Below are 26,365 nucleotides of genomic sequence, written 5' to 3'. Positions count from 1 at the left end.
GATGAGCGAGTATACTCGTTGCTCGGGTTTTCCCGAGCACGCTTGGGTAGTCTCCGAGTATTTGTAAGTGTTCGGAGATTTAGTTTTTGTCACCTCAGCTGAATGATTTACGGCTGCTAGACAGGCGGAACACATGTGGGAATTCCCTAGCAACCAGGCAACCCCCACATGAACTCAGCCTGGCTAGCAGCTGTAAATCATTCAGCCGAGGTGACAAAAACTTAATCTCCGAACACTTACAAATACTCAGAGATCACCCGAGCGTGCTCGAGAAAACCCGAGCAACGAGTATACTCGCTCATCACTAGTCCTATTCTAATTAGATGTTGAGGATCAAAATAGAACATTCCTAATGGGGAAGGGTGCTGTCCTATAAAAAAAAATGGGATAGCACATTGTCACTTCACACGGATATGTGTAAACACCCTAAGAGACATGGAATAGCTAGGTGATCTTAGCAAGTCCATTAGGCACTATAAGTTAAGATCGCAAGCTACTTTAAAGGGATTGATCCCTTCTCTATCAGCATTTTTTCCGCCATAAAATAATGACACATATTCACCTCCACTGCAGGCGTCATCCCAGCGGTGTTGGCACTAGCTCTCCTGGGGATCGCAAGACGTACAGTAACAATGAGAGTGGGTAGCCGCAGCTCTCACTTCCTCTTGATGTTAGATTTGTCTGAAGGACAGGGGACTGAAGAGAGTGCCGAATGGCCACAGGGATCACATGATGTAATAATGTTATACGATCCTCAGAAGGGTAAGTGGGACAGCGCCTGCACCATAGGTGAGTAAAAGCATTATTTTTCTGGGGATAAGAAGCTGAATGAGCAGGGGTTGTCCGAATAGTGGACAACTCCTTTAATAGTCTAATGTTAGAGCATCTTTGTCTTTTATTGTAAGCTTCTTTTAAAAGGTAGTTTCATTCCAAGCTTTACGTATAATGTTCCACGGTGTTCCAAGGACTGCAGCACTTATAAAAAAGAAGACCAGAATCAATCCTTTAGCTAAAGTGACATGTTGCGGCTCTCCTAAAAAAAACATAAAAAATAAACAATTAAAAATAAACAAAAACTAATACTTGTACAAAACGACAGAGCATAAGAGGAGCTGATCTGTGGACCTGCATTGTATGGCACAACTGGACAGTACTACTATAGAGTGCCTTCTTTAGTAAAAGGGTTAATAAGCTGAATAAAGTAAAAGGCGCGTGATGTAAAAAAGGTCTTGGCCACTCATGTTTCTCCGATGTGTAAACTGTGAGCAGCTGACAGTGGGCTGGATGCAGGAGACATGGGACAGATGCTGTGGATTTTCCACAATGGAAAAACGGGGCCAAACACAGTTCAACCGACTAATTCAAAAGTCTGAGAAATCCCTTAACCAAACAGTACAAAACCCGGACACATGGCGGCAAAGTGGTAACTGCCCTGTGGGGGATTATAGCCCCTTACCTGTGTAATACTTGGTCAGTGGATACGCAAGCTGCTGCCAGCACACGTCGTTTTTCTCACAGTCATATTCTGTGTCCGTCATCTGAAATCTAGAAACAGTAGGATGTTTAATAGTTATTCAAAATGAAGATATATAATTTATTAGACTAGAACATCCATACTAATCAGTCATAACATTAAGGCTGAGGCGACACATCGTGGAGCCTTTTTTTTTGCTTGAATTTTCTGAAGTCGCAGCACAAAAAGCTGAAAATGCTGCAAAAACAGTGAATAAATATATAAAAAGGGAAAAAAAGCATTCTTTTCTACCACATGGTGCAAGCAAAAAAGTATTATGGAATAGCCAAGCCAGACTCCTGACTTTAAAGGGAACCGGTCCCGTGAAAAAAACGCTATTATCCTGCAGATATACTGTTAATCTGCAAGTTAGTAATGTTCTGAACCTACCTGGCACCCGCACTTAGACCCCCAATGTGGGAGGAAATGAACTTTTAGGCTCCAGCTATGGGCGCAGCGTCCTTACAGTCATGAATCGGTGTATAGAGAGCAGCAGCTGTAACCGCGTCCCCGACCCTGACTGACAGCGGTTAGGCATTAGAGCTGGCTGTCAGTCAGTGCCGGGAGGAGCGGTTACAGCTGCTGCTCTCTATACACAGACTGATGACTGTAACGTCGCCACCCCGTAGCTGGAGCCTAAACGCTGCCGGGGGGAATAAAGTTGATTTCCTCCCACATTGGGGAGAACGTTATTCACCTGCAAATTAACCCCATAACTACAGGTTAATAGTGTTTTTTCACATGAAAATTCCCTTTTAACCATATGTAAATGCTATGGCATGTTATTAAGAGGGCTGCGGATCCAGAAAGAGTCATGAATTGAAACACACTTTCAATGAGGAATGGTCCAAGCTGGTCCTCAGCGTTACACAAATCCCATCATAGCTGCAGTAAAGTTTGGAGAGATATATCCTCAACATGCTCCAGAAAAGACAAGCGCAGTACAGATGTGTGCCATTAGCTCTAGTACACAACAATCAGGTAATCAGTGCAGGAATATAGGCAGGTGCACTTACGTTTTCCTGCAATTGTACAGAACATTAGGTGCTAATGTTACGGCTGATCTGTGTATGTATAGTAATTACCCCAGTTCCATAAGTGATCATACCTTGTAACGCTCAAGGGCACCTGGGCCGGGACTCTGGTGAACTGGACGGAGGCCGTGAGTGGAAGGGACAAGTTACAGGCAGACACACAATTTATATTAACCGCTGAGAAGCTGGAAAAGAAACAAAGCATGGTGACATTGTGGCAAATTAGACTTTATTAGCAAGCTAGAGTAAAACCTATTCTTTTAGAAAAGTTAGGGCGCCGTTAAGTCTGCACAATTTCCGCCAACAGTTTGAATCTGTATCATACGGCTGCTGTAAAAATCTGGACACAGATCTGTTTAACTATTGCAGAAACATAGTTGCAAATTGAAGGCTGAAACATCAATAGTTAAAAGTGGTTATCCACTGCTCAAACAAGGGCTTCTTAAAGGGGTTGTCCAGGCTTGGGGTTCAAGTCTGCAGTCACTATGTGATTGCAGACCAAATGAATCCTCAGATCGTGTAAAATGTCAGGATTTTCCGGTGCTGGCGCCACTAGAAGCACGCGAGTGACCACAAGTATGCAATACGCAGTCACATGCCAACTAGACATACAAGTGAATTGAGCTAGGCTGGACACATCTAGTTGGAATGTGGTTCAATGTAGTATGCAAATCACATACTTGCTGTTACATGACCTCTCTCTCCCAACGCCGCAGAATCCTGACAGCGCACACTGTGGGGCTTCACAAGTCTGCAGTCACATAGAGTGACTGCAAACTTGAATCCCAAGCCTGGACAACCCCTTTAAAAACTATATGCCAGAATATAAAATAAAAACATCATATACTCACCTCTAGCACAGACGCCACTACAGTGATGTCAGCACCGGGTCTCCAAGGGCTCATGTGGCAAGGTTTTGCCATGTGAGCCCTGTTGCCAAACCGTGGCCACCATTGGGCGGCCTTTCTCACACTTTCTTCAGATGAAACACGGACATCTGTAGTAAGTGAGAGCGCAGCAGCTCAAGAGCGGTTCCTAGTTGGCTGTAGGGCTCATGTGGCATAATAATCTCACGGAAACCTTGGGAGACCCAGCGAAGACATCAATGGAGAGGCGCTGATGAGGCAGGTGAGTATATAGTGTTTATTTTATATTGTGAGTATGGCATTTAAGAAGGGATTGTCCAAGTAGTGGACAACCCCTCTAAGAAGCAAAGATTTAAAAAATGCAAAAATATTAACCATTTGTTACTAATAAACTAAAATAATAGGTCTGGGCTTCCTACTATAGTTACTCTACTGCTAAGGCAAAAAGACAATGGTGGTGTTTATCAGGAGCAGGAAAGCGGATACGATCAATGAAGTATACTGGATCCTGACCTAAATTTAGCTGCCAGAATTTCTTCCTGAGGAATGCCCTCGACGGCTCCCGTTACAGCGGTTAAGATCTCAATGTTGAGGTTTGATGGCACCCTTATACACACTACATTTTCTGAGCCGCAGTTCTCTGGACACGTTGTATTGTATTCTTCATCTAGAAGAAATCACACAAAATTAAAGGAGGGATGCAGGTTAAAAGAAATAAAGCACAATCATTCTACAAGTTCCAGCTTTCTCATAAACTGTGTCTTATAGCTCAGAGGATGCTTTTTTTCCCTCTTGAAGAGGCGGTAAACCTGTACAAACCCAATACTGAGGGTTTGCTACAGGTGTGTCTATTCTAGACCATCCTCTGTGAACTAATCAGGATGGACCCTAGGCTATTAGTCCTACACTAATACATATAAAACACTATCAGGGCAGGATGGTGCAGGAGAAGCGGTCACAGAGAAGTGTGACCCGTCAGTCATTAACAAGAGGCCGGCGGTGGGCGGAATAAAGGGTCAGGGGCCGGAGAGCTGTAAGTTCCGGCCAAGCTCCTTCTCATTTGCATAAAAATTAGATAGATTTCTATAAAACTGAGAGATGAACTTATAAAACAAAGGGATAGATTTCATCAACATTTCAGGGATTTTACATAGCTGATGTTAGTTTGGGGTCCAAAAACCTGCTGACAGGTTCCCTTCTACCCCTTCATGACATGCGCCGTACATTTATGGCACAAGTCGGAAGAGGTGTTTGGAGCGGTCTCACAGGGTGAACCCACCCTGTACGCGTCAAATCATGGCTGGGTGTTACAGACAGAACCTGCCTCTAACCACGATTGTTGATCTGTTAAATGCTGCTGTCAAACTCTAACAGCGCCATTTAACAAGCGCCAGCATGGGAGTGCATCATTCCATGTGCCCATCAGCGCGCCGGTGACTTGATCGCTGGTCGCCAATGGGTTACTATGAAGACCCCCGTGCTTGTCATTGCGGAGATCCTTTGAAACCCTGCCTGTGCTTGGGCTTCAAAGGAGACAGAGAATTTTACTATATGCAGCAATACTATGGCACAAGCGACCAATCCCTCGCAGCTTCAAGTCCGCTAAGGGGACTAACAAGAACAGTGAAAAGTAAAAGAAAAAAGGTTATAAAAAAATCTGGAAAAACCCGTAAAAGTTCAAATTGCCTCCTTCTGCCCCATTAACAATAAAGATGAGAAAATTTAAAAAATACACAGATGTGGTATCGCTGGGTTCAGAAAAGTCCGATCAAAATATAAAAATAATTAACACGATCGGTAAACATCGTAAATGAAAAACAAAATCAGGAATGCCAAAATTACGTTTTTTTGGTTGCTGCAATCACACAAAAATCCTGTAACAAGAGATCAAAATGTCGATTGTATGCGGATGCCTCTGTATGCGTCGTTTTGACGCTGTGCCGAACGCAACATGCGGTCAGCACAGCGTCAAAACGACACATGCGGAGGCATCCGCATACATTCGCATGGCCTGTGTACCCAATGTTAAAGATAGGTACGCAGGACACATGCCGATGTAGGCGGAGCTAAATGGAAGAGGTGTGGCACTGGGCGGGGCTTAACGGAGGAACTACGCAGCCCTCCGCAGCTCTGCCCTACGCAAGTGTGAAACCAGCCTTACACTTCTGCTACTATGTCTTTGAGCCTTGGGTACTTGTCCTTTACTGGTAAGCTTCAGACAAGGTGCTGAGTACACAGCACGGAACAACAATATGGCACAATCCAGCAGTGGCACAAATATAGTTTCCTCTATTGTCCTACATGGAGGAGCGCTTTCATCATCACAGCTACCTACTGACTTACAGATTATTGATATCCATTCGCTTGGATCGCTGACATTTGAGTTTCCCCGCATGGATACGTGATTGACGGAAAGTAGAGAATTATTAAACCAGGAAAGTACATTTTCCCTGCAAATATAGAAGAAAATGACATATACAGTACATCACTCTTATTAATACAAGTACAGGCCTCACTGGATAAACTGATCCTTATTGTCAGACAAGTGGGAGCAGGTTTAAGGCTTAAGCTTATATGGTGAGACATGGGGCCTCTGCTGCTCCGTACTGTAGTACCATGTACTTCAGAGATGTTCTTCTCTAAGAGCAGCGCTACCAAGGAAAAACACCACCAGAATAGGTCATGGGGGGTTTTAATGTCCTTTTCTTATGGAATCCACAACTATTAGGTTAAGTTCACACTAGGCTTCTTTTTTTTTTAATGCAAATTTTCAGCTGCGTTTTAGAGAACCAGCTAGGTCTATGAGATTTCAGAAATCTCATGCACACACATTGGTTTTTTGTCATCAGTATTTTGTACTTTGCATGTGTTTTTGCACAATGGAGCATGTCACTTTCATGGTTTTTCAGTGTTTTTTCAGCATTTTTAACCCATTTTCATGAATTTGTGGTGAACAAAACGCTGAAAATCTGCAGCAAAAACGCAGGCTTCGTGTTTTGGGTTTTTGTGCCAAAACCCAATTCTGTAGAATAGCACTTTTTTTTTTTTTTTTGCACTAAACTTTATCATCATGCATAAGAGACAAATCTAGCATGCCAGAAACACAGCAAAATGCAAAGCAAAAAACGCACACAAAAAAAACAAGCAACACATGCTGGAAAACACCTAGTGTGAACTTACCCTTGGGATGCTCAGCTTGAGCCCTAGGAAAGTTGGAGAATATTTTGTTGACTTGAATGCCAGCCCAATATTATAATCTTTTATATTTAGCTTTTGCACTGGCCCCCAATACATTAGAGCTGTGCCTGTTTAGCTCAGTAGTATATAATTTGTGTAAGGCTGTATAATCTCTTCTGGTCTGAAGGCCACATTGTCAGATTGTAGAACAACAACATTTACAGGGGTATTCTCATTTGAGACATTTTGATCATGCTGACAATACCTGACACGTACGAGTGACAGGTGGGCGTTTCATTTTCGAGACTTTTCCTATTGGGGGACAAGGATTTTTCTGCAACTCCCATAAACTATTTTCATCTTTTGACAACCAAGTTTCTCTTAACAATCAAAGACAAGCATGACGTGTACTGATAGTTCGGAAACTGCATGGCAGGACACAGGTACTTCTCCTTCTCTAATGTTTATGCACCTGGTAGTGGCCATTTTTATCATTATTGTAACAACTGAAGATTATAACTCACCTAAGCTGTGTGCAGTTCTCATCAACCACTTGCAAAAGACATCCAGAAAATGAATTTTCTCCAAAAAGAATTGGTGTATGTGTCACACTAGAGCAGGAGCTATCCAAAACTGAAATAGATGATATAATAAGCTATTCTCAATTACAGCACATTAAAGGGAATCTATCAGTAGGATCAACCCTCCTAAGCCGTCTATATGGCCACACATAGGTCATAGGAGGCTGAATAAAGTAGCATATCTGCGATCCGATGTCCCTTTCCAGAGAAATCCCGTAGGAGACATGTAACTAACACATGACAGTAGAAACTGAACTTAGTCCCTTATAAAGACATATGCTGCAGCTCTCACAGCTCTGCTGTACTGCCAAAATATTGCAACACAGTCTGCCTGTGAGATGGAAGCTGAAATGAACCTGCAGATGTGTCAGATATAATCACACACAGCTCTGCAGTGAGATCAGTAGATAAACATGTAAACACAAGGAATACAAAGCAAGCAGAAGAGTTGGAAACATAAGACCATGGTGGAAAAAAACAGGTCAGCAACATATGCATAACAACCTGCTAGCTATGGATATAGTAGGACAACACCATGCTGGAACAGCAGAAAGCAATCAATAGAAAAAATGGTGCAAAACATCCAGATATAAAAAGATATAAACTTTATTAAATAGATTTTACATATAAGACAAGGAAAACTGACAGTAGTGGGTCAAAAGGCCAATGGCCACCGTAAACCGCATGGAGACACAAGACCGCTCCTCATATATAGCAATGTATAGTATGCAAAGACAGGTATTCACCCTTATAGTAATGGGATCTACTACAGCATTTAAATAAATAGATATTAGCTAAAATAACCAAATACAGCGTGTAGATACATGGTTAATAACAAAAGGGACATACCCAGGATGTAACAGAGGAGAGGAAACGGCTCCAGCTCACCCCAACGCGCATTTCGGTGATCCTTCTTCAGGGGGTGTGATCAGTAGAGTAGAGAGCGGCCATTACACATCACACTTGTTACACTGGTAACCATTACACATCACACTGGTAACCATTACAAATCACACTGGTAACACGGGTAACCATTAAACATCACACTGGTAATGTCCCTTCTATTTAAAATAATCTCTGGAGGCAGATGATCATGCAGATCAGTGTCCGTAGTATGGAACAGCTCATTTATATGTAAGAAAAAAATATAGTTCTTACCGATAACGGTATTTCTCTGAGCCCATGACGGCACCACGGAGAGAGGGGGATCCGCCCACCAAGGACAAGAAACCTACAGATAAAAAGGCGGTACCTCTCTCCTGCATCAGTTGTTTACTAGAGAACGATGGGAGACTATGAATAGAGACTTGCTTTTAACATTAGTTAAAGACTTAATTGAGATACCGCGTGACTATTTATAATATTAGCATAAAGCACTATATTAACGTGCACACCCAAGAAGTGAAGGGAGGGAATGTACGGGTGCCGTCATGGGCTCAGAGAAATACCGTTATCGGTAAGAACTATATTTTTCTCTGACGCCTATGACGGCACCACGAAGAGAATTACAGAGATTTGTACATTAGGGAGGGACCACAGCTTCCAGAACCCTTTTACCAAAGGTAAGGTCCGAAGAGGAGATAAGGTCAAATCTATAGTGCCTATAGAAAGTGGATGGTGAAGACCAGGTAGCAGCTTTACATATCTGCTCAATCGAAGCTCCGGCCTTCTCCGCCCAAGAGGTTGCCACTGCTCTTGTTGAGTGCGCCTTGATATTTCCCGGGACGGGTACGCCACTCGATGAGTATGACAGGGTGATGGCTTCTGTAATCCATCTTGCCAGGGTGCCCTTAGATTGTTTCTTCCCCTTCCGGGGACCCTGAAAACATACAAAGAGAGAGGCATCCTCCCTACTCTCCCTAGTGGCTTCTATGTAATGCATCAGGCATCTCCTCACATCTAATGTATGTAATGACTCTTCCTCTTTGTTTTTGGGATTAGGACAGAAGGAGGGCAGAGATATTTCTTGTGTCCTATGGAAATGGGATGCCACTTTTGGGAGATATGCCGGGTCAGTTTTTAGGACGACCCTATCATCGAGGATTTGCGTGAAAGGGGGGTTAGCGGATAGGGCCTGGATATCACTGACCCTACGTGCAGAAGTGAGAGCAACGAGCAAGGAAGTCTTAAGGGATAAAATTTTAATTGGAGCATCCGCTAAGGGTTCCAAGGGAGGTTTAGATAATGCTCTAAGGACTAAATTTAAATCCCACTGAGGGGTAATTTTCACAGGTAGAGGCCTTGATCTACCGGCAACTTTGATGAATCTAGAAATTCATCGATTCCCTGCTAAATCATAGTTGAATAAAGCTCCTAGAGCCGCTACATGGACTTTCAAGGTGCTTGTGGCCAGACCCAACTCTAACCCATTCTGCAGAAACTCAAGTATGGCTTTAAGAGGGACGCCCTCAACCATTTTAGCAATTGAAGATGAAAGGAATTTTTTCCATACTTTCCCATATTGTTTGGTTGTAATGGGTTTTCTACTTTGTAGCAGTGTAGATACCAGCCCCGGAGAAAACCCCCCGTTTTCTAGTAACTCCCTTTCAAATGCCAAGCTGTCAAGTGCAAACTTGCCACCTGTGGATGATGAACTGGGCCTTGGGAGAGGAGGTTTGGGAGATCCGGTAGTACCCATGGATCGGAGATGGACATCCTCATCATCCAGGAAAACCAAGGCCTCTTTGGCCAGAACAGGGCTATCAAGATTATGTGAGCCCCGTCCTCCCAAAGAATCTTCCTCAGCACTGCCGGAATCAGAGCAATAGGGGGAAAAGCATATGCTAGTTGATGGTTCCAGGAGATCAGGAACGCATCTAGAGAAACAGGGCTCCCCAACGGTGTTATTGAGCAAAAGGTGTCCACTTTTTTGTTTAGATGGTTTGCAAAAAGGTCTTTGTTTGGTGTGCCCCATTTTACAGAGATCTGAGTGAACACTGACTGATTCAGCTCCCATTCCCCCTGTTTCAAGCGAGAGCGACTTAGGTAATCTGCCCTGTAGTTGTCCACCCCCTTTATATGAAGGCCCGATAGGGATTGAAGGTTGGTTTCGGCTATGTGGAAGATTGATCTGGTTATCTCCATCAGACTCCGAGAACGGCTACCCCCCTGGTGATTTAGATACGCTATCACCACTTTGTTGTCCGACATAATTCCGACATGGTGAGACCGAAGGGCACTCAGGAACTCTAATAGTGCAAACTTGACTGCCAGTAGTTCCTTCATATTGGAGGACACTTTTTTCAGATATGGTGGCCAAGCCCCCTGAGCTAACAGGTCGTTCAGGTGTGCCCCCCACCCGCTGGGACTCGCATCTGTTGTTACTATCTGTGAGACTGGAGTTACCCACGGGATTCCTTGAGAAAGATTGTCTTGCGATGTCCACCAACTTAGTGACTGAATTGTGTTTGGAGATAAATTGAGCCGACTTTCTAAATTCCCTTTTAGAGAGACGACTTCTGACAAGATTTGCCATTGAAGCTCTCTTGAGTGTAACTGAGCCCATTGGACTGCAGGGATGCAGGCCGTCATGGATCCCAAGAGGGACATTGCTTGGCGGAGGGTTATGGAGGGGGTGTCTCGCCTTCTGGATACCAGTCTTATGTTTTGAATTTTTTCCCCTGGAAGACGGCATTCTTGTTTTACAGAGTCCAGAGTAAGGCCCAGGTACTCCTGGATTTGGCATGGTAACAATCTGGATTTTTTTAAGTTCACTAACCAGTCCAGTATTTCCAGTGAATGTCTGATTGTCTTCAGCTGTTCCTTGCAGTGTTGTGGAGAGGAACCGATTATCAAAAAGTCGTCGAGGTATGGCACTATCAGGGTATCTTGCTCCCTCAGGTGAGCCATTACCTCTGCAACTAATTTTGTGAAGACCCGTGGGGCTATAGACAGCCCGAAGGGGAGGGCTAAGAATTGAAAATGGTATATCACCCCCCTGATGTAGACTGCTATTCTGAGGAATTTTTGGTGATCTTTGTGGATAGGGACGTGATAGTAAGCGTCCTTCAGATCCAGGACTACCATGAAACACAGTGGAAACAACATTTTTATCGAGGTTTTTATTGTTTCCATTTTGAATGACTGAATTTCTAGGAATTTGTTTAGACTCTTCAGATTTATGATAGTCCTGAAAGATCCGTCCGGCTTCTTCCTCAGGAACAGAGGGGAGTAATACCCTTGTCCTCTTTCTTGTAGGGGAACATCCATGAGAACCCCTTTGCTCACTAGTCCCATGACTTCTTTTTCTTTTTTTTTCCAAACTGTTTTTATTAAACATTTTCAATTAAACATTTTCAACATTAACATATCAATATGCAAACATAGGTACACGGGATTATTTCCCTCTTTCCGGTATTACAGAAGCCCATTATTAAAGACGGTAACTAATTTAGCGTTCCAGTTTGCAAATTAAAGGCAAAATACCTCTCAATCAAGATAAAGCATAGAATTCAACATGGAAATACAATACGAGTGGACTACCATTCTGTAACTAGATAACCCTAAATGGTGAAAGAGGGGAAGTTATAGCCAAAGAGAAAATGAAGAACAACAAAAAAAAAAAAAAAGGGGGGAGGGGTCAGACAGACAGACTAGGGAAAGTCGAAGGGAGGGGAGGGGAGGGGGGGGGGGGGGGAAACACATGGCTCCGCACTTCGCCCAATGTGTTATTTAAGAGACAACACCACTCACAAGGGTGCCCGGCCCGCTACCGTCTGTTCCAGGAACCATGTAGTTGTGCAGAAGCATTGTTTGAGCCTCTGTTGTATATGCGTCGGAAGAATGGGTATAAGTGGCTGCCATAGTTCAAAAAAATTTTGGGTTTTTAGTTCTTTCTGAAGGGATGCTTCCACCCAATCCATCCTAAATAGGAAGGAGAGTTTGTCCAGGAAGATCCTCAGGGTGGGCACATTAGGTGCCAGCCAGGTTTGTAAAATCGTTTTCCGGGCCGAGGCCGAAATCATGTACAAGAATTTTCTACCATAAGTGGGGATCACAGCCCCTTCATTAGTAATGTACCCGAAAAGAGCCCAGGCTGGAGTGAGAGCCACCCTATATGGTGTATGCGTATGAGTAAATACAAGTATGCGTTGCCAAAATTGTTGGATTTGTGGGCAAGCCCACAAGCAGTGGAACATGTCTGCCTCGACCTCTCCACACCTGGAACAGATCGGACTCGGTATATTACCCATAAGAAAGTTGCGCCTTGGCGAGATATAGGATTTATGCATAATCTTCAACGTCATTTCCCAATAAGATGTAAACGGTGTAAATTTAAGCGTATTCCTCAACATTTGTAGAATCAGAGTAGGTGTTAATGACGGGTCACTAAGCTGCCACTTCATTATTCCTGTGGAATGTTCTTCCCTCTCGGTCTCAGATCTTAGGAATGTATAGTAGTCTGACACAAGCCTTTTCGTCAGCTTGCATGTGGTAAGTTTGGTTATCAGCCTATCCTGCCAGTCATTATCACTGAAACCACAAGTAACACTCGTCACATAACTCTGTAATTGCATGAAGTGGAAAGGGTGTATACTGATGAAATCAAATAAGAGTGTCGCCTGGTTGAAGGTAAGGACCTTTTTGGAATGTACATCTACTATGTCTCCCACCCTGCCCAGGCCTAATGTTTGCCAACCATGAAAAATGTGGTGTGCCTTCCCTGCCTGAAACCTAGAATTAGTACAAAACGTCTGTGCCAGTGACACCCGTGGTGATAGCTTTAATCTACGACGTATGACCGCCCAAGACCGCCAGATTGTTATAAACAGAGGATTGGATCTCAGCTCCTGGGGCACCAATGTGTAAGGCTCATGTAGTAAGTTTACCAGTGACCTGCCTCCCACTAATGATGTTTCAACTGCTAGAGCTGAGTATGTAGAGGTACCCTTCAACCAGTCTCGGAGAATTCGCATGTTTGCTGCAAGGTTATACAGCTTAATGTCTGGGAAATTCACTCCGCCACTGGTTCGGGTTTGTGTGAGGGTGTGGAATCCTATTCTGGGCCTCTTCCCCTGCCAAACAAATCTGCGAAACAGACGGTTAATATTATGTTCATCCACTGGTCTCAGATAAAATGGCAGGACATTGAATAGGTATAATAATCGGGGAAATGAGATCATTTTTATCAAATTTGCCCGGCCTATGAAGGACAAGGTAAACTTTTCCCATGCTGTCAACTCGTCCTGCAATGAGGTGATGTACGTTTGCAGGTTAGTTTTGTAAAGTTTTGCCGGGTCTCTCGTGATCTGAACCCCCAGGTAAGTCAAGGAGTGAGTCTTCCAACGTAAAGAGTGTTCCTGTGTCCAGCGTGGTTCGGGAGGCCCAGAGAGCATCATTGCCTCAGATTTACCAACATTTATGGTGAAACCCACCAACGCCCCCTTCTGTTCTATTATTCTAAGGAGCGGGCCCAGAGACTCCCGTGGATTTGACAGGAAGATCAGTAAATCATCGGCGAAGGCCACAGTCTTAATTTCTGTCGCCCCACATCGTATGCCCTCAAGACCTGCCCAGCCATGGAGATACTGTAAAAGAGGGTCCAAAGCCAGGTTGAACAATAAGGGCGATATCGGGCATCCCTGTCTCGCCCCTTTCCAAATTAATCTGAGGGGACATCAAGTTGTTCACCCAGAGTCTAGTAGCCGCGCCACGCTGAATATTCTGCAAGAATCCCAGGAAAGTCTCTCCAAAACCCCTGTAGCGCAGTACTGTATTTAAAAATTTCCATGAGATAGAATCAAACGCTTTCTCCGCGTCAAGGCTGAGAAGCATTGTCCGGGGATAGTTTTGTTGTTTGGCCATAACCGTAGCCGCCACCGCCAATCGGACCCCTAAGGTCGAGTGTCGCCCCCTCGTAAACCCCAACTGTGAGGGTGTCAATACCTGTGGCAGAAATACCTGCATTCTATTCGCCAATATCTTAGTTAAAAGTTTGTAGTCTACATTCATTAGTGAAATAGGGCGAAAGGAACCCACATCAAGGGGATCTTTATTTGGCTTGGGTATAAGAATTGTGTGGGCCTCATGAAAGCCCTCCAGCACCTCCCCCTTAAGATAAATATCATTAAGTATATCCACTAGAATAGGGGTATTATACGGTTGCAAAAGCTTATAATATTCTATGGTCAGTCCATCAGGTCCCGGAGACTTATCATTGTGGAAAGATTTAATCGTCGATTGCACCTCCTCAATGGTTATCGGGGCAGACAAAAAATCTCTCTGCTCTGCTGTCAGCTTTGTGGGCTCCACCGAGGAAATTAAGTCCCGTGCACCCTGGGCGTCATACGGTCTCTCTTTATAAAGTGTGGTATAATATGTTATAAACGCTTGCTGTATCTCAAGTGGCGAGGTGACCAGTCGGTTACTTTTGGGTTGTTGAATCTGCAGGATTGTGCGCTTGGAGGTATGCGGCTTAGTCAGGCGGGCCAGTAAACTACCCGTCTTCCCCCCCCATCTATGGTAATGATTTTTCGTGAACTCTATATTCCTGGTTGCTTGGGCAATAGTAAAAGCATCTAGCAGTTGTTTGGCGGAGAAGTAGTTTTGTTTATTAATGTCTGTAGGGTCTCTCAAGTACGCCTGGTGTGTGGCTAGCAGGTCAGTATGAAGAAGATTATACCTAGTTCTCCTTTCCTTTTTTTGGTGTATCATGTATGAAATGACATGGCCTCTCATGACGGCCTTAGATGTGCGCCACATCAGTGAGGTATCCGAAGATGAGGACATGTTATCGTCCAAAAAGTTGTTCCAGTGGACCTGGAGGAACTGTTTGAAATCCTCCGAGTTAACCAAATAGGATGGAAACCTCCAGGGCGCCGAAGAGCCCCTCGGAGGCTCCATCCCCAGTTGCAGTCTAATTGGTGCGTGGTCCGATATCATGATAGACTCTATTGTGGTTTCTGATATCCTTTCGAATAGAGTTTCTGTTACTAGGAAGTAGTCTATCCTAGAATGGGTATCATGGACCCTCGAGTAGAATGTGTAGTCCCTTTCCGTGGTATGAAGCACCCGCCACGGATCACACAACCCAGTGTGCTGCATAATCTTTAAAATGACTGAAGTAGCACGTTTGTCATGGGAAGCCACGGAAGATCTATCCAGGTGTGGATCAAGGACAGCATTAAAGTCGCCGCCCACAATTAAATTATCTGTGCGCTTTGTCAGAATAAATTGATATAACTCTGAAAAGAAAGTAGTATTGGGATAATTTGAAGCATAGATATTCAATAGTGTGTATACTGGGTTTCCAATTTGGATCGCAAGATATAAAAACCGTCCCTCAGTGTCTGAGTATTCATCAAGCAAGGTGTAAGGCAGAGAATTCCCCAGCAAAATCGCCACTCCGCGCGACTTGGAAACAAACGGCGCTGAAAAGCAATGCTGAATCCAAGGTGCTCTCAAAGTGTTATCATCCCCTTGCCTCCAGTGAGTCTCCTGCAAGAAGACCACATCAGGCTTCAGCCTCTTTAGGTGCGTAAGGACCCGTTTACGTTTAATCGGGGAATTCAGGCCCGCCACATTCCAAGATACAAAAGTGTATGGCTGTGTGTTAAGTGGTGTGTTACTCATCCTACCCCAGTCCTGGGCGTCTCAAAATGCTGAAAATCCTGCATCTGGATCCTGTGGTCCCTGTCCCAGCGAGCAGGACCCTCCAGGAAGTCGGTAAGGCGTACAGAGTCGTGTGTTGGTGGAGAGGGGAAGGGGAGTCCACACAAGGGTAAAAACAACATAAGAACAAACCTATGATAGAAAAACATCAGTTATAACACATTAAAACATTAATCTGAAGCCGTGAGCATACAGGGTAGAACATTGCAATAATCTCAAGCTAGGTGTTTAACACCCTATAACTTCTCCTAGCCAGTGTCCTCTTGAGGAATGAGCCTAACCCTAGCCTCATCAGGATCTGTGTACACCGTAAAACGTCCATTTTCCCGCACTCTGAGTTTAGCAGGATATTGCAACTGGAATCTAATGTTGTGTTCCGCCAGATAGGAGCACACAGGCGTAAATAATTTTCTCTTGTCTGAGACCTGTTTTGAAAAGTCCTGAAAAATTAAGATCTTGAGGCCACGGACTGAGACATTACGCTTTTGTCGATATGCTCTAAGGATTGCTTCCTTGGACACGTAGTGCAGGAATCTGGCTATTGCAGGTCTCGGTTTCTTGTTGTCTGCTGGCATGGTGTCCCCTATACGGTGAGCCCTTTCAAGCAGTGGGGGGTATTGTGGGAAGGAAAGTTCCAGAGCCGCAGGCAAGTCTTTGGTCAGGAAAAGAGTAAGGTCCTCTCCTCTGATGGTTTCTGGGATACCCACAAATCGTAGATTATTTCTTCGGCTGCGGTTTTCCAGATCATCATTGTGCTCCCTCAATTGCTTAATTTCCTCCTGTTGCTGTGCAAGCATCTGATGAAGCTCTGCGGTTGATGTTTCACATGTCTGGGTACGAGCCTCCAGGTTCCCCACTGTGTGTGATAGAGTCGTGACCTGCGCCAGCACTGCTGTAATTGAGTCCCGTAATTATGACTTCTTTTTCTAATGCTAGTTGCTCTTCCTCCGAAGACCTTAGCGAAGTCGTCATGAACGAGGGACGAGGGGGCTTTTGAAATTTCAGTTTCAGTCCGGATCTTATTATGTTCAAAACCCAAGGACTGCTGGTAATTTTCTCCCAGGCTGAGAGGAACAGGGACAGTCTTCCCCCCACCTGGGGCAAGCATTCATTGGGCGGGTTTTTTGTTGTCGTTAGGGTTTTTGTTGAATATGAAACCCTTGTTTTTGTTCCGCTTGTCTTCCCACCTATCTTGGTTTTTTCCTGGCTTCCTTCGGAAGAACCTCTTGCTCCAAAAGGGCCTCCTGTATGAAGGGAAACCCAGGGAGGGAAATGATTTATTTTTATTTTTATCACCCGCTTTCTCTAATATATCATCTAGAGTGGGCCCGAATAGGAACTCTCCTTCACAGGGGATGGTACACAATTTAGACTTTGTCTGGAGCTCTCCCGGCCAACATTTCAGCCAAAGGGCCAGTCTTGCGGCATTAGAAAAAACTGCTGACTGCGGATAGTTTGATTGAATCGGCCGAAGCATCTGCTAAGAAAACAGCAGCTCCACGCATAACAGGTAACATATTTAAAATTGAGTCTCGGGATAACCTGTTTTTGAGCTGGCTTTCTAATTGGTCTAACCATATCATCAGGGAGCGAGATGTACAGATGTACATGCGGCAGCGACTGCCGGTTTAAGGCCTCCACCAGCCGCTTCCCATGAACCTCTGAGGAAGCCATCTGCCTTCTTGTCCATTGGGTCTTTTAAGACCCCCATGTCTTCAAACGGAAGGGCATATTTTTTGGATGCCTTAGCGATTGCCACATCCAGTTTAGGCGCCTTATCCCAGAAGGAACAGGATTGGTCATCGAACGGATATTTCCTTTTCGGAGTAAGTAGTGACTTTCTTATAGGCTTTTTCCATTCTTTTTTAATTAAAGCCTGGACTTTCTCATTAAGGGGAAAGGCCCTTCTCTTTTTTTGGTCAAGCCCCCTGAACATTATGTCTTGAACAGATCTTTTTGGGTGAGGGTCTGCCAGCCCCATAGTGCTCCTAACGGCCTTAACAAGACTGTCAGTTTCCTCTATAGGGAAGCAACTACGGCCTCCCGAGGAAGAAGAAGATGATGAGGAAGAATTAGATGTGTCTGAATCCATATCTTCCCCTGAATCACCAGACTCAGGAGACGGAGATCTGTGCTTAGTCTCCCTTCGCTTTTTCCCCCCTTTGAGGGATTTATAGGTCTCTTCTACCTGGACTTTAATCAGGTTTTTAAGGTCCGCTGCGAACCCTGGGAGGCCTTCTGACACTGTCTGCTGAATACAAACACTGCAAAGTCTTTTTTCCGATGAAGATGGAAGATCTTCCTTACATAAGGCACATATGTTATGTTTAGTTTTGCTTGCGCTTTTCTCCCCTATAGTAAGAAAACACAAAGATAGGCCCTCACTATCACTAACTTTCACGAAGATCACTTACCACCTTATGGACCCATAAATACCGGTTGGGGACGATCCATGTTTATCGACTTATCCCTTGAGCCGGACGTTACGCTGGACTCCTTGCTGCACAGTGATCCAGAACGCCCTTTCCCGGTAGAGTCCTGGTGTTCTTTCTGGGTTCGTCGCTGTGGAGATGCCCTGGGCAGGGGAGATACTTGCTCTACATCGCTCATGGCTGGTGAGCACTGGCCGGTCTCCATTGGAAGCGTTTGCCCCCAGGTGTAACTTGCTAAAATATCGGTGGATGGCGCCATTTTTTTTTTCTTCTTCTTCTTCCCCCGCGCATGCACAGTTGCAGCATCTCACGCGAAATCCTGCGCCTGTGCAGTTCCCAGAGGCTGCGCACGCGCACAGAGGTGAGGATCGCAGTGCCCACGCGCGGTACCCTTCCAGCCGCGCGTGCGCAAAGCCCCCGCTGCTTGAAATCTCGCTCGATCTCGCGCGTGCGCAGACGGGGGAAAGATGGCGCCGCGCATCACCGCATGCTGGACTCCTCGGAACCCCTGGGAACTACAGCCCGCAGACTGATGCTAGGGAGAAAGACACTGGCCGAGGTCCTGCCACCTCTCTCCGCGCACCCTAAAGGCCTACTAGCCCCAGTGGTGGCGCTTCGGGTCACCACACCAGCCAAGGCAGGGGGGCCCCCGCTGCCTGAATCGAGCTGATTGGCCCCGGAATTCCCACGATGAATCTTTTCCTCTGACGGAGGTGAATCTGTAGGTCTCCCATTAAGGATAGGAAACCAACTGATGCAGGAGAGAGGTACCGCCTTTTTATCTGTAGGTTTCCGGTCCTTGGTGGGCGGATCCCCTTCTCTCCGTGGTGCCGTCATGGGCGTCAGAGAAATATGGATTTCTCTGGAATAAGGTATCAGATCACGGATATTAAGGTATCATTTTATTCAGCTTCCTATGAATTACAGGCCTATATAGATTGCTTAAAGGGAACCTGTCACCCCCAAAATCGAAGATGAGCTAAGCCCACCGGCATCAGGGGCTTATGTACAGCATTTTGGAATGCTGTAGATAAGCCCCCGATGTATCCTGAAAGATGAGAAAAAGAAGCAAGAACTGGGTCATTACTGGCCAGTCAAGGGGTGTATATTGCAGAGGAGGAGTTAATTCTTTATGTGTTTACTTAGTGTCCTCCTAGTGGCAAGCAGCATAACACCCATGGTTCTGTGTCCCCCAATGAGGCGTAGGAGAAAGAGGTTAGATTATACTCACCCAGGGACGGTCCGGGGCCTCCCTTCTTCTTACGATGACGTCCTCTTCTTGTCTTCACGCTGTGGCTCCGGCGCAGGCGTACTTTGTCTGCCCTGTTGAGGGCAGAGTAAAGTACTGCAGTGCGCAGGCGCCGGGCCTCTCTGACCTTTCCGGGCACCTGCGCACTGCAGTACTTTGCTCTGTCCTCAACAGGGCAGACAAAGTACGCCTGCGCCGGAGCCGCAGCATGAAGACAAGAAGAGGACATCATCCTATGAAGATAGGAGACCCTGGACCGGAACGCGACGCCCATCGGACCAGACCGCCCCCCCCCCCCCCCAGGTGAGTATAATATAACCTCTTTTTCTCATCTTTCAGGATACATCGGGGGCTATTCTACAGCATTACAGAATGCTGTAGGTAAGCCCCTGATGCTGGTGGGCTTAGCTCATCTTCGATTTTGGGGGTGACAGGTTCCCTTTAAGAGGGTTGATCCTACTGACACAATTCCCTTTAAATAATACCAAATTATTTACCATACTTCACTACAAATATTAGAATATATATACCGTATATTTTGGACTATAAGACGCACTTTATTCCTCCAACAATGTGGAGGAAAATGGGGAGTGCGTGTAATAGTCTGGATTTACCGGCTCCCATGGGCGTGGAATGCAGTGAATATTCATTTCCTTTAGTAGCGGGAACAAGTAAACGCTGGCAACTGCAGGAAGCCAGCAGCTGACACCGTGAGAGCTACTAAAGAGCTCTGTCCCGGTGTGGAGAGCAGTGAGCATTCCGGCAGCTGCCCTTCAGCTTGTAATCAGCGCATGACGTTCCTGCCATGCGCTACTTACAAGAATAAAGCAGCTACTGGCACCAGAACAAGACACTGCGAGGGAGCGGAGGAAGGTACGTGTAATGGTTTGGGTTTTTTAATGTTTTTCTGATGGGGCCAATCATACCAGGATGAAGATTGGGGCCAATCATACCAGGATAAGGATGGGGCCATGCATACTAGGACAGAGATGGGGAAAACGCATACCATGGCCATGCCAACCAGGATAGGGATGAGTGGGACATGTCTACCAGGCTAGAGATAAGGGGGACATGACTACCAGGCTAGAGATTAGGAGGCCATGCATACCAGGGTAGGGATGAGGAGGCCATGCAAACCAGAATAGGGATAAGGGGGGCATGCACACCAGTATAGGGATGAGGGAGCCATGCATACCAGGATAAAGATGAGGGGGCCCAGGCATACCAGGATAAAGATGAGGGGGCACATGCACACCAGTATGGGGATGAGGAGGCCATTCATACCAGGATGAGGATGAAGGGGCCATGAATACCAGGATAGGGATGAGAGGGGCCATGCATACCAGGGTAGGAATAAGGGGGCCATGCATACCAGGATGGGATGAGAGGGGCCATGCATACCAGGATGGGGATGAGGATACCATGCATACCAGGATAGGGATGAGAGGGGCCATGCATTCCAGGATAGGGATGACAGGGGCCATGCATACCAGGATAGGGATGAGAGGGGCCATGCATACCAGGATAGGGATGAGAGGGGCCATGCATACCAGGATAGGAATGAGGGGGGCCATGCATACCAGGATAGGGATGAGAGGGGCCATGCATACCAGGATAGGGATGAGAGGGGCCATGCATACCAGGATAGGGATGAGAGGGCCATAAATACCATAATGTGGATGAGGGGACCATATATACAAGGATTTTTTGCCTCAATTTTTTTTTCTAATTTCCTCCTCTAAAACCGATACATCTACTCCGAAAAATACGGTATATATATTTATTATACCAGAACTATAAAAAAACAATTTTACCTGGTTTAAATACATTGAGAGTGGTCTTTGTAAATGGTGCACTTCCATTTGCAGCTATCACAGGTTTTCCAATTTGGTAGCCTGCACATAAAACAAATAAAAAAAAAAAAAAGAAACTCTTCATTAAGATTATTAGAACAGAGAACTATTGGTGTATGGTTCTACATTTCTTTATACCGAAGCTGGGAGCAGATTATAGAAAAAAAAGAAGATGCCTCAGAACCATTTAGGATCCATATCTTACTTTTTGCTTCAAAAACTGTATCAGAAAACCACAATGTGAGGACACGCCTATATTTCTGGGTGGATTCAGAATGGACCAAAAACTATCTCATATGGAGAAGATCGAACACAACAAGTAAAGTCGAGGCTCAAACAACCAATAATATTGTCCTATGGATGTTCAAAAATGTTTCTGAAATATGAAGATGCAGTTTAACCCCTTTATCCCTGAGGGTGGTTTGCACTTTAATGACCAGGCCAATTTTTACAATTCTGAACTCTTAAATAACTCTTAAACTCTTTAATAACTCTTAAATCACCGGAACGCTTTAACAGATCCCGGTATTCTGAGATTGTTTTTCGTGATATATTGTACTAAATGATAATGATAAAATTTCTTTGATATGACTTGCGTTTATCTGTGAAATTTTCAAAATTTTTCATTTTGAAAATTTCGCAAATTTCCAACTTTGAATTTTCATGCCCTTAAATCACAGAGATAAGTCACACAAAATACTTAATAAGTAACATTTCCCGCATGTCTACTTTACATCAGCACAATTTTGGAACCAACATTTTTTTTTTTGTTAGGACATTATAAGGATTAAAAGTTGACCAGCAATTCTCATTTTTACAAAAAAATTTACAAAACGATTTTTTTTTTTCTAGGAACCACATCACATTTGAAGTAACTTTGAGGGGTCTATATGATAGAAGATACCCAAAAGTGACACCATTCTAAAAACTGCACCTCCAAGGTGCTCAAAAAGTTTATTAACCCTTCAAGTGCTTCACAGTAATTTCTGGAATGTAGAAAAAAAAATGAAAATTTACATTTTTTTCACAATTTTTTTTACTTCAGATCCAATTTGTTTTTATTTTGACAAGGGTAACAGGCGCACATGGACCTCAAAATTAGTTGTGTAATTTCTGCTGAGTACGTCGTTACCCCATATGAGGGAGAAAACTTTTGGAAACTAGACCCCTCATGGAATGTATTTAGATGCGTGGTAAATACCCTGAACCTCCAGGTGCTTTACAGAAGTTTACAACGTTGAGCCGTGAAAATAATAAAATCACATTTTCCCCACAAAAATGTTATTTTGGCCTCAAATTTTGCATTTTCATAAGGGTAACAGGAAAATTTTCACCATACAATTTGTGGTGCAATTTCTCCTGAGTACGATATCCCATATCTGGGGGAATACTACTTTTGAGGATCATGGTGAAGCTCAGAATATAGGAGGCGTCATATTGGAGATCAGATTTTGCTGGAATGGTTTGAGGGTCACATGTCACATTGGCAGAGCCCCCGAGGTGCCAGAACAACAGAAACCCCCTATATGTGAACTCATTTTACAAACTACGTTCCCCAATGAATTCATCTAGGGGTACAGTGACCATATTGACACCACATGTGCCTCACAGAATTTTATACCACTGGGCGGTGAAGAAAGAATAAATTACATTTTTACCACTAAAATGTTGTTTTAGTATTATAGATACATTTGCGCAAGATGAGACTTAGGCTTCTTTCACACTTCAGTTGTTTGGCGTCAGTCACTTCCGACATAGTGACGGATCGACGGATCCGTCACAATTGTTGAGAAAACGGTTCTAACGGATCCGTTTTTTTGACGGATCCTTTACTTGGGGGTTGTCTGGGAAAAGTATCTACTTTTTGGAGCATGCGCAATTGAAAAAGCGGATTGGGGCGACGGATCCGCCGAAATGATGGTCGCGACGGATCCGTCGCCCATAGGCGGCCATTCTATGGAATGGCGGACGCGACGGATCCGCCGCGAACCGTCATTTCAGCGTTGACAAAAACCGTTTCAATGTCCGTCTATGTCTAGACAACGTCCGCCACAATCCGTCGCTAATGCAAGTCTATGGGAAAATAGCTGATCCGTCAAAAAAAAATGACGGATCCGTTATTTGAGGTAAATGGCGGTTTTAGACTGACGCCAAACAACTGAAGTGTGAAAGAGGCCTTAGGGGACAAAACATACATTTGCTGGAGGTAATATGTAGAGCATGAACAAATTAAAAATAAAAAACCATATATTGCACTTTGCCCATGGAGATGCACCTTTCTGAGCTGCATGGGAAACAACAATATTGCACAGTCCTCTGTAAATGACTGCCACCTGGAAAGAATAGCAATACATTCAATGCAAGGTCATGATTAAACATAAACAAGTTGGTAATGAGAACCTTAGGCTACTTTCACACTAGCGTCGGGAACAACCCGTTGCTGTGCGTCGGGCCGCCGTTCCCGACACTAGCGTGGTCTCCGCCGCACAACGGGGGCAGCGGATGCATTTTTCCCACGCATCCGCTGCCCCATTGTGAGGTGCGGGGAAGTGCGGGGAGGTGGGGGCGGAGTTCCGGCCGCGCATGCGCGGTCGGAAAAAGCGGACCGTCGGGAGCAAAAAACGTTACATGTAACGTTTTTTTTTCCCGACGGTCCGCTACCACACGCCCAAGCGTCGCGAAACGGACGCAACGTTTTGCAATGCGTCGCAAATGCGTCGCTAATGTTAGTCTATGACGAAAAAACGTATCCAGCAAGAACTTTTGCTGGATGCGTATTTTCGGCAAAACTACGCATTTGCGACGTATTGCAGTTAACGCTAGTGTGAAAGTAGCCTTAGATTGCACTTTGCCCGTGAACTGGTTGTACTTTGTTCTGGTTATGTAATTGCAATTAGCCCAGCTGTAAAGAAAGCTGTACAACCCGATTGAAATGATGGCCATCTAGAAGCAGTATCAATAGATACAATATAAGGTGGTTATGTGCACCATACATGTAAAACAATAGAAAAAGGGATTCAGTAAGATAGTGAGTCTTTACAATAGTCATCCAGTAAATGTATGTTTTGTCCCCTAAGGCTACTTTCACACTAGCGTCGTTTTGAATACGTCGCAATGCGTCGTTTAGGAGAAAAAACGCATCCTGCAAAGTTGTCTGCAGGACGCGTTTTTTCCCCATAGACTTACATTAGTGACGTATTGCCACACGTCGTATCCGTCGTGCGACGGTTGCGTCGTTTTTTGGCGGACCGCCGGCACAAAAAACGTTACATGTAACGTTTTTTTTGTGCGTTGAGTCTGCCATTTTCGACCGCGCATGCGCGGCCGAAACTCCGTCTCCTCCTCCCCACTCATCTCACTGGGCAGCGGATGCATAGTAAGACTGCATCCGCTGCCCACGTTGTGATTATTAGCACACTGTCCGTCGGTACATCGGTTTGCGACGGCCCCGTACCGACGGACTAGTGTGAAAGTAGCCTAAGTCTCATCTTGTGCAAATTTATCTAGAATACTATATTCACACTTTGACAAAACAGTGGTAATTGTCTAAATTTGCAGCACTACGAGACTATTTATACTAAGCGCCGCTGCAATACATAAATCATTTTCAAAATGTTGTTTTAGCCCCAAGTTTTTGATTTTTCTAAGGGTAATAGGACATTTTTTTTTTCAATAAATTGAGGTCCATTTTTTCCTCAGTGTGCCAATACCCTACATGTAATCTGGAAATATTTTTCAGGTACACTGCAAACCTGAGAAGGCAAGGAGCGCCAGATTTTACTGTTATGGTTTGCAGGTGCCATGACCCACTGCGAAAGCCCATGAGGTGCCAGAACAGCAGAACCCCCCATAAGTGACCACATTTTACAAACTACACCTCTCTATGAATTCATCGAGGGGTGCAGTGATCATATTGACAATACGGGTGTGTCACAGTATTTTATACCATTGAGCAGTAATGAAAAAATAACTACATTTTTACCAACAAAATTTTGTTTTAGCCCCAGATTTTACATTCTCACACATAAAGTGGGTAAAAAATGCACCAAAATGTGTCCCACAATTTCTAATGAACGTGGCAATACCCCATATGTGGCTGTACAGTACTACTTAGCCATACGGAGAGACTCCGGAGCAATGGCACTGCAGATTTTACTAGAAAAGTTTGCGGACTCCATATGCAGAGGCCCTAATTGCTAGAAGAGAAAAATCCCCCCTCAAGTGACCTCATTTTGGAAACTATATCCCTTGGGGAATTTATCTACAGGTGTAGTGACAATTGTGACTTCATGGGTATTTTCCAGAAACAAGCAGGAATGATTGTTGCCAAGTGAAAATTGCCAACTGCCATTGTAGTGACCAGTACGCTGTAGTTACCAGTACGTTATGTCCAGCCCATGCTTCTGGAGGTTCAATTTTTTCTGAAAAGTAGGGTAGAGAAATATCACCTTACACAATTAGGTCTTTAAGAATTGGTATGTATAGAGAAAAAAATGCTTTAAAGAAGGGACCTCAAAACACTGTCCCTAGGGCCTCCTGTGAATCTGGACTCAGAGATTCCATCTTCAGGACAGATACGCATGTTAGCCTATGGTCCAACATCCATCCCCGGCAGCTCCTGTGTAGCGCAGGCCAACTTCACTCCAGGGGATTGCTCCAAATTTCTGTCCTTCATTCCTTCATTGTGCGGCGGCACTCCTTCCTCTCCTGGCTTCCAGCACAAACCATTGTATTTCTGGTCCTCCAGCAGGTTCAGGACTAATCTAGCCCCAGACTTCTATTGCAGCCTACCTGACTCTGGCAAAATGCACCTTCTCTCCTACTCCAGCCTACCAGGCTTGTGCACTTTGTCTGTCCCCCACATCCATCTAGCCCATCATGTTTGTGTAGTCACTTGCGCATGAGTTGGCTCTATTCGCTCCTCTATATCTGCCGGACAGCGCCATTTTCTCACCCCAACGCAGAGGAATATCTCCCTCCTGGACACTGCAGGAAAGTTCTTAGCCCCCAAGAAAACCTCTTGTCCTAGTACCTCTTTTTCTATCTGTAT

At 44.8% G+C, this 26,365-nt stretch overlaps 1 protein-coding gene across 2 annotated transcripts in view; it reads right to left on the bottom strand.

The window, feature by feature from the left end:
* Positions 1–260: 260 nt before the first annotated feature.
* The window catches only part of TCTN2 (tectonic family member 2), a 57,156-nt gene continuing 31,051 nt past the window's right edge, over positions 261–26,365 (bottom strand). For both annotated transcript variants that reach the window (XM_077293226.1, XM_077293227.1), the window contains exons 12-18: positions 21,277–21,357; positions 7,115–7,223; positions 5,757–5,863; positions 3,927–4,080; positions 2,622–2,732; positions 1,457–1,545; positions 261–1,033 (exon numbers count right to left, since the gene is read on the bottom strand). In XM_077293226.1, coding sequence (XP_077149341.1) covers positions 912–1,033; positions 1,457–1,545; positions 2,622–2,732; positions 3,927–4,080; positions 5,757–5,863; positions 7,115–7,223; positions 21,277–21,357 — 773 coding nt within the window. In that variant the 3' untranslated portion in view covers positions 261–911. The remainder of the gene's footprint in view (positions 1,034–1,456; positions 1,546–2,621; positions 2,733–3,926; positions 4,081–5,756; positions 5,864–7,114; positions 7,224–21,276; positions 21,358–26,365) is intronic.

The sequence above is a fragment of the Ranitomeya variabilis genome, chromosome 1 (assembly GCF_051348905.1).
Source record: "Ranitomeya variabilis isolate aRanVar5 chromosome 1, aRanVar5.hap1, whole genome shotgun sequence".
NCBI classification, from domain to species: Eukaryota; Metazoa; Chordata; class Amphibia; order Anura; family Dendrobatidae; genus Ranitomeya; species Ranitomeya variabilis.
The sequence above is the reverse complement of the archived record's forward strand: the minus strand, read 5'-3'. Positions and strand labels throughout refer to the sequence as shown.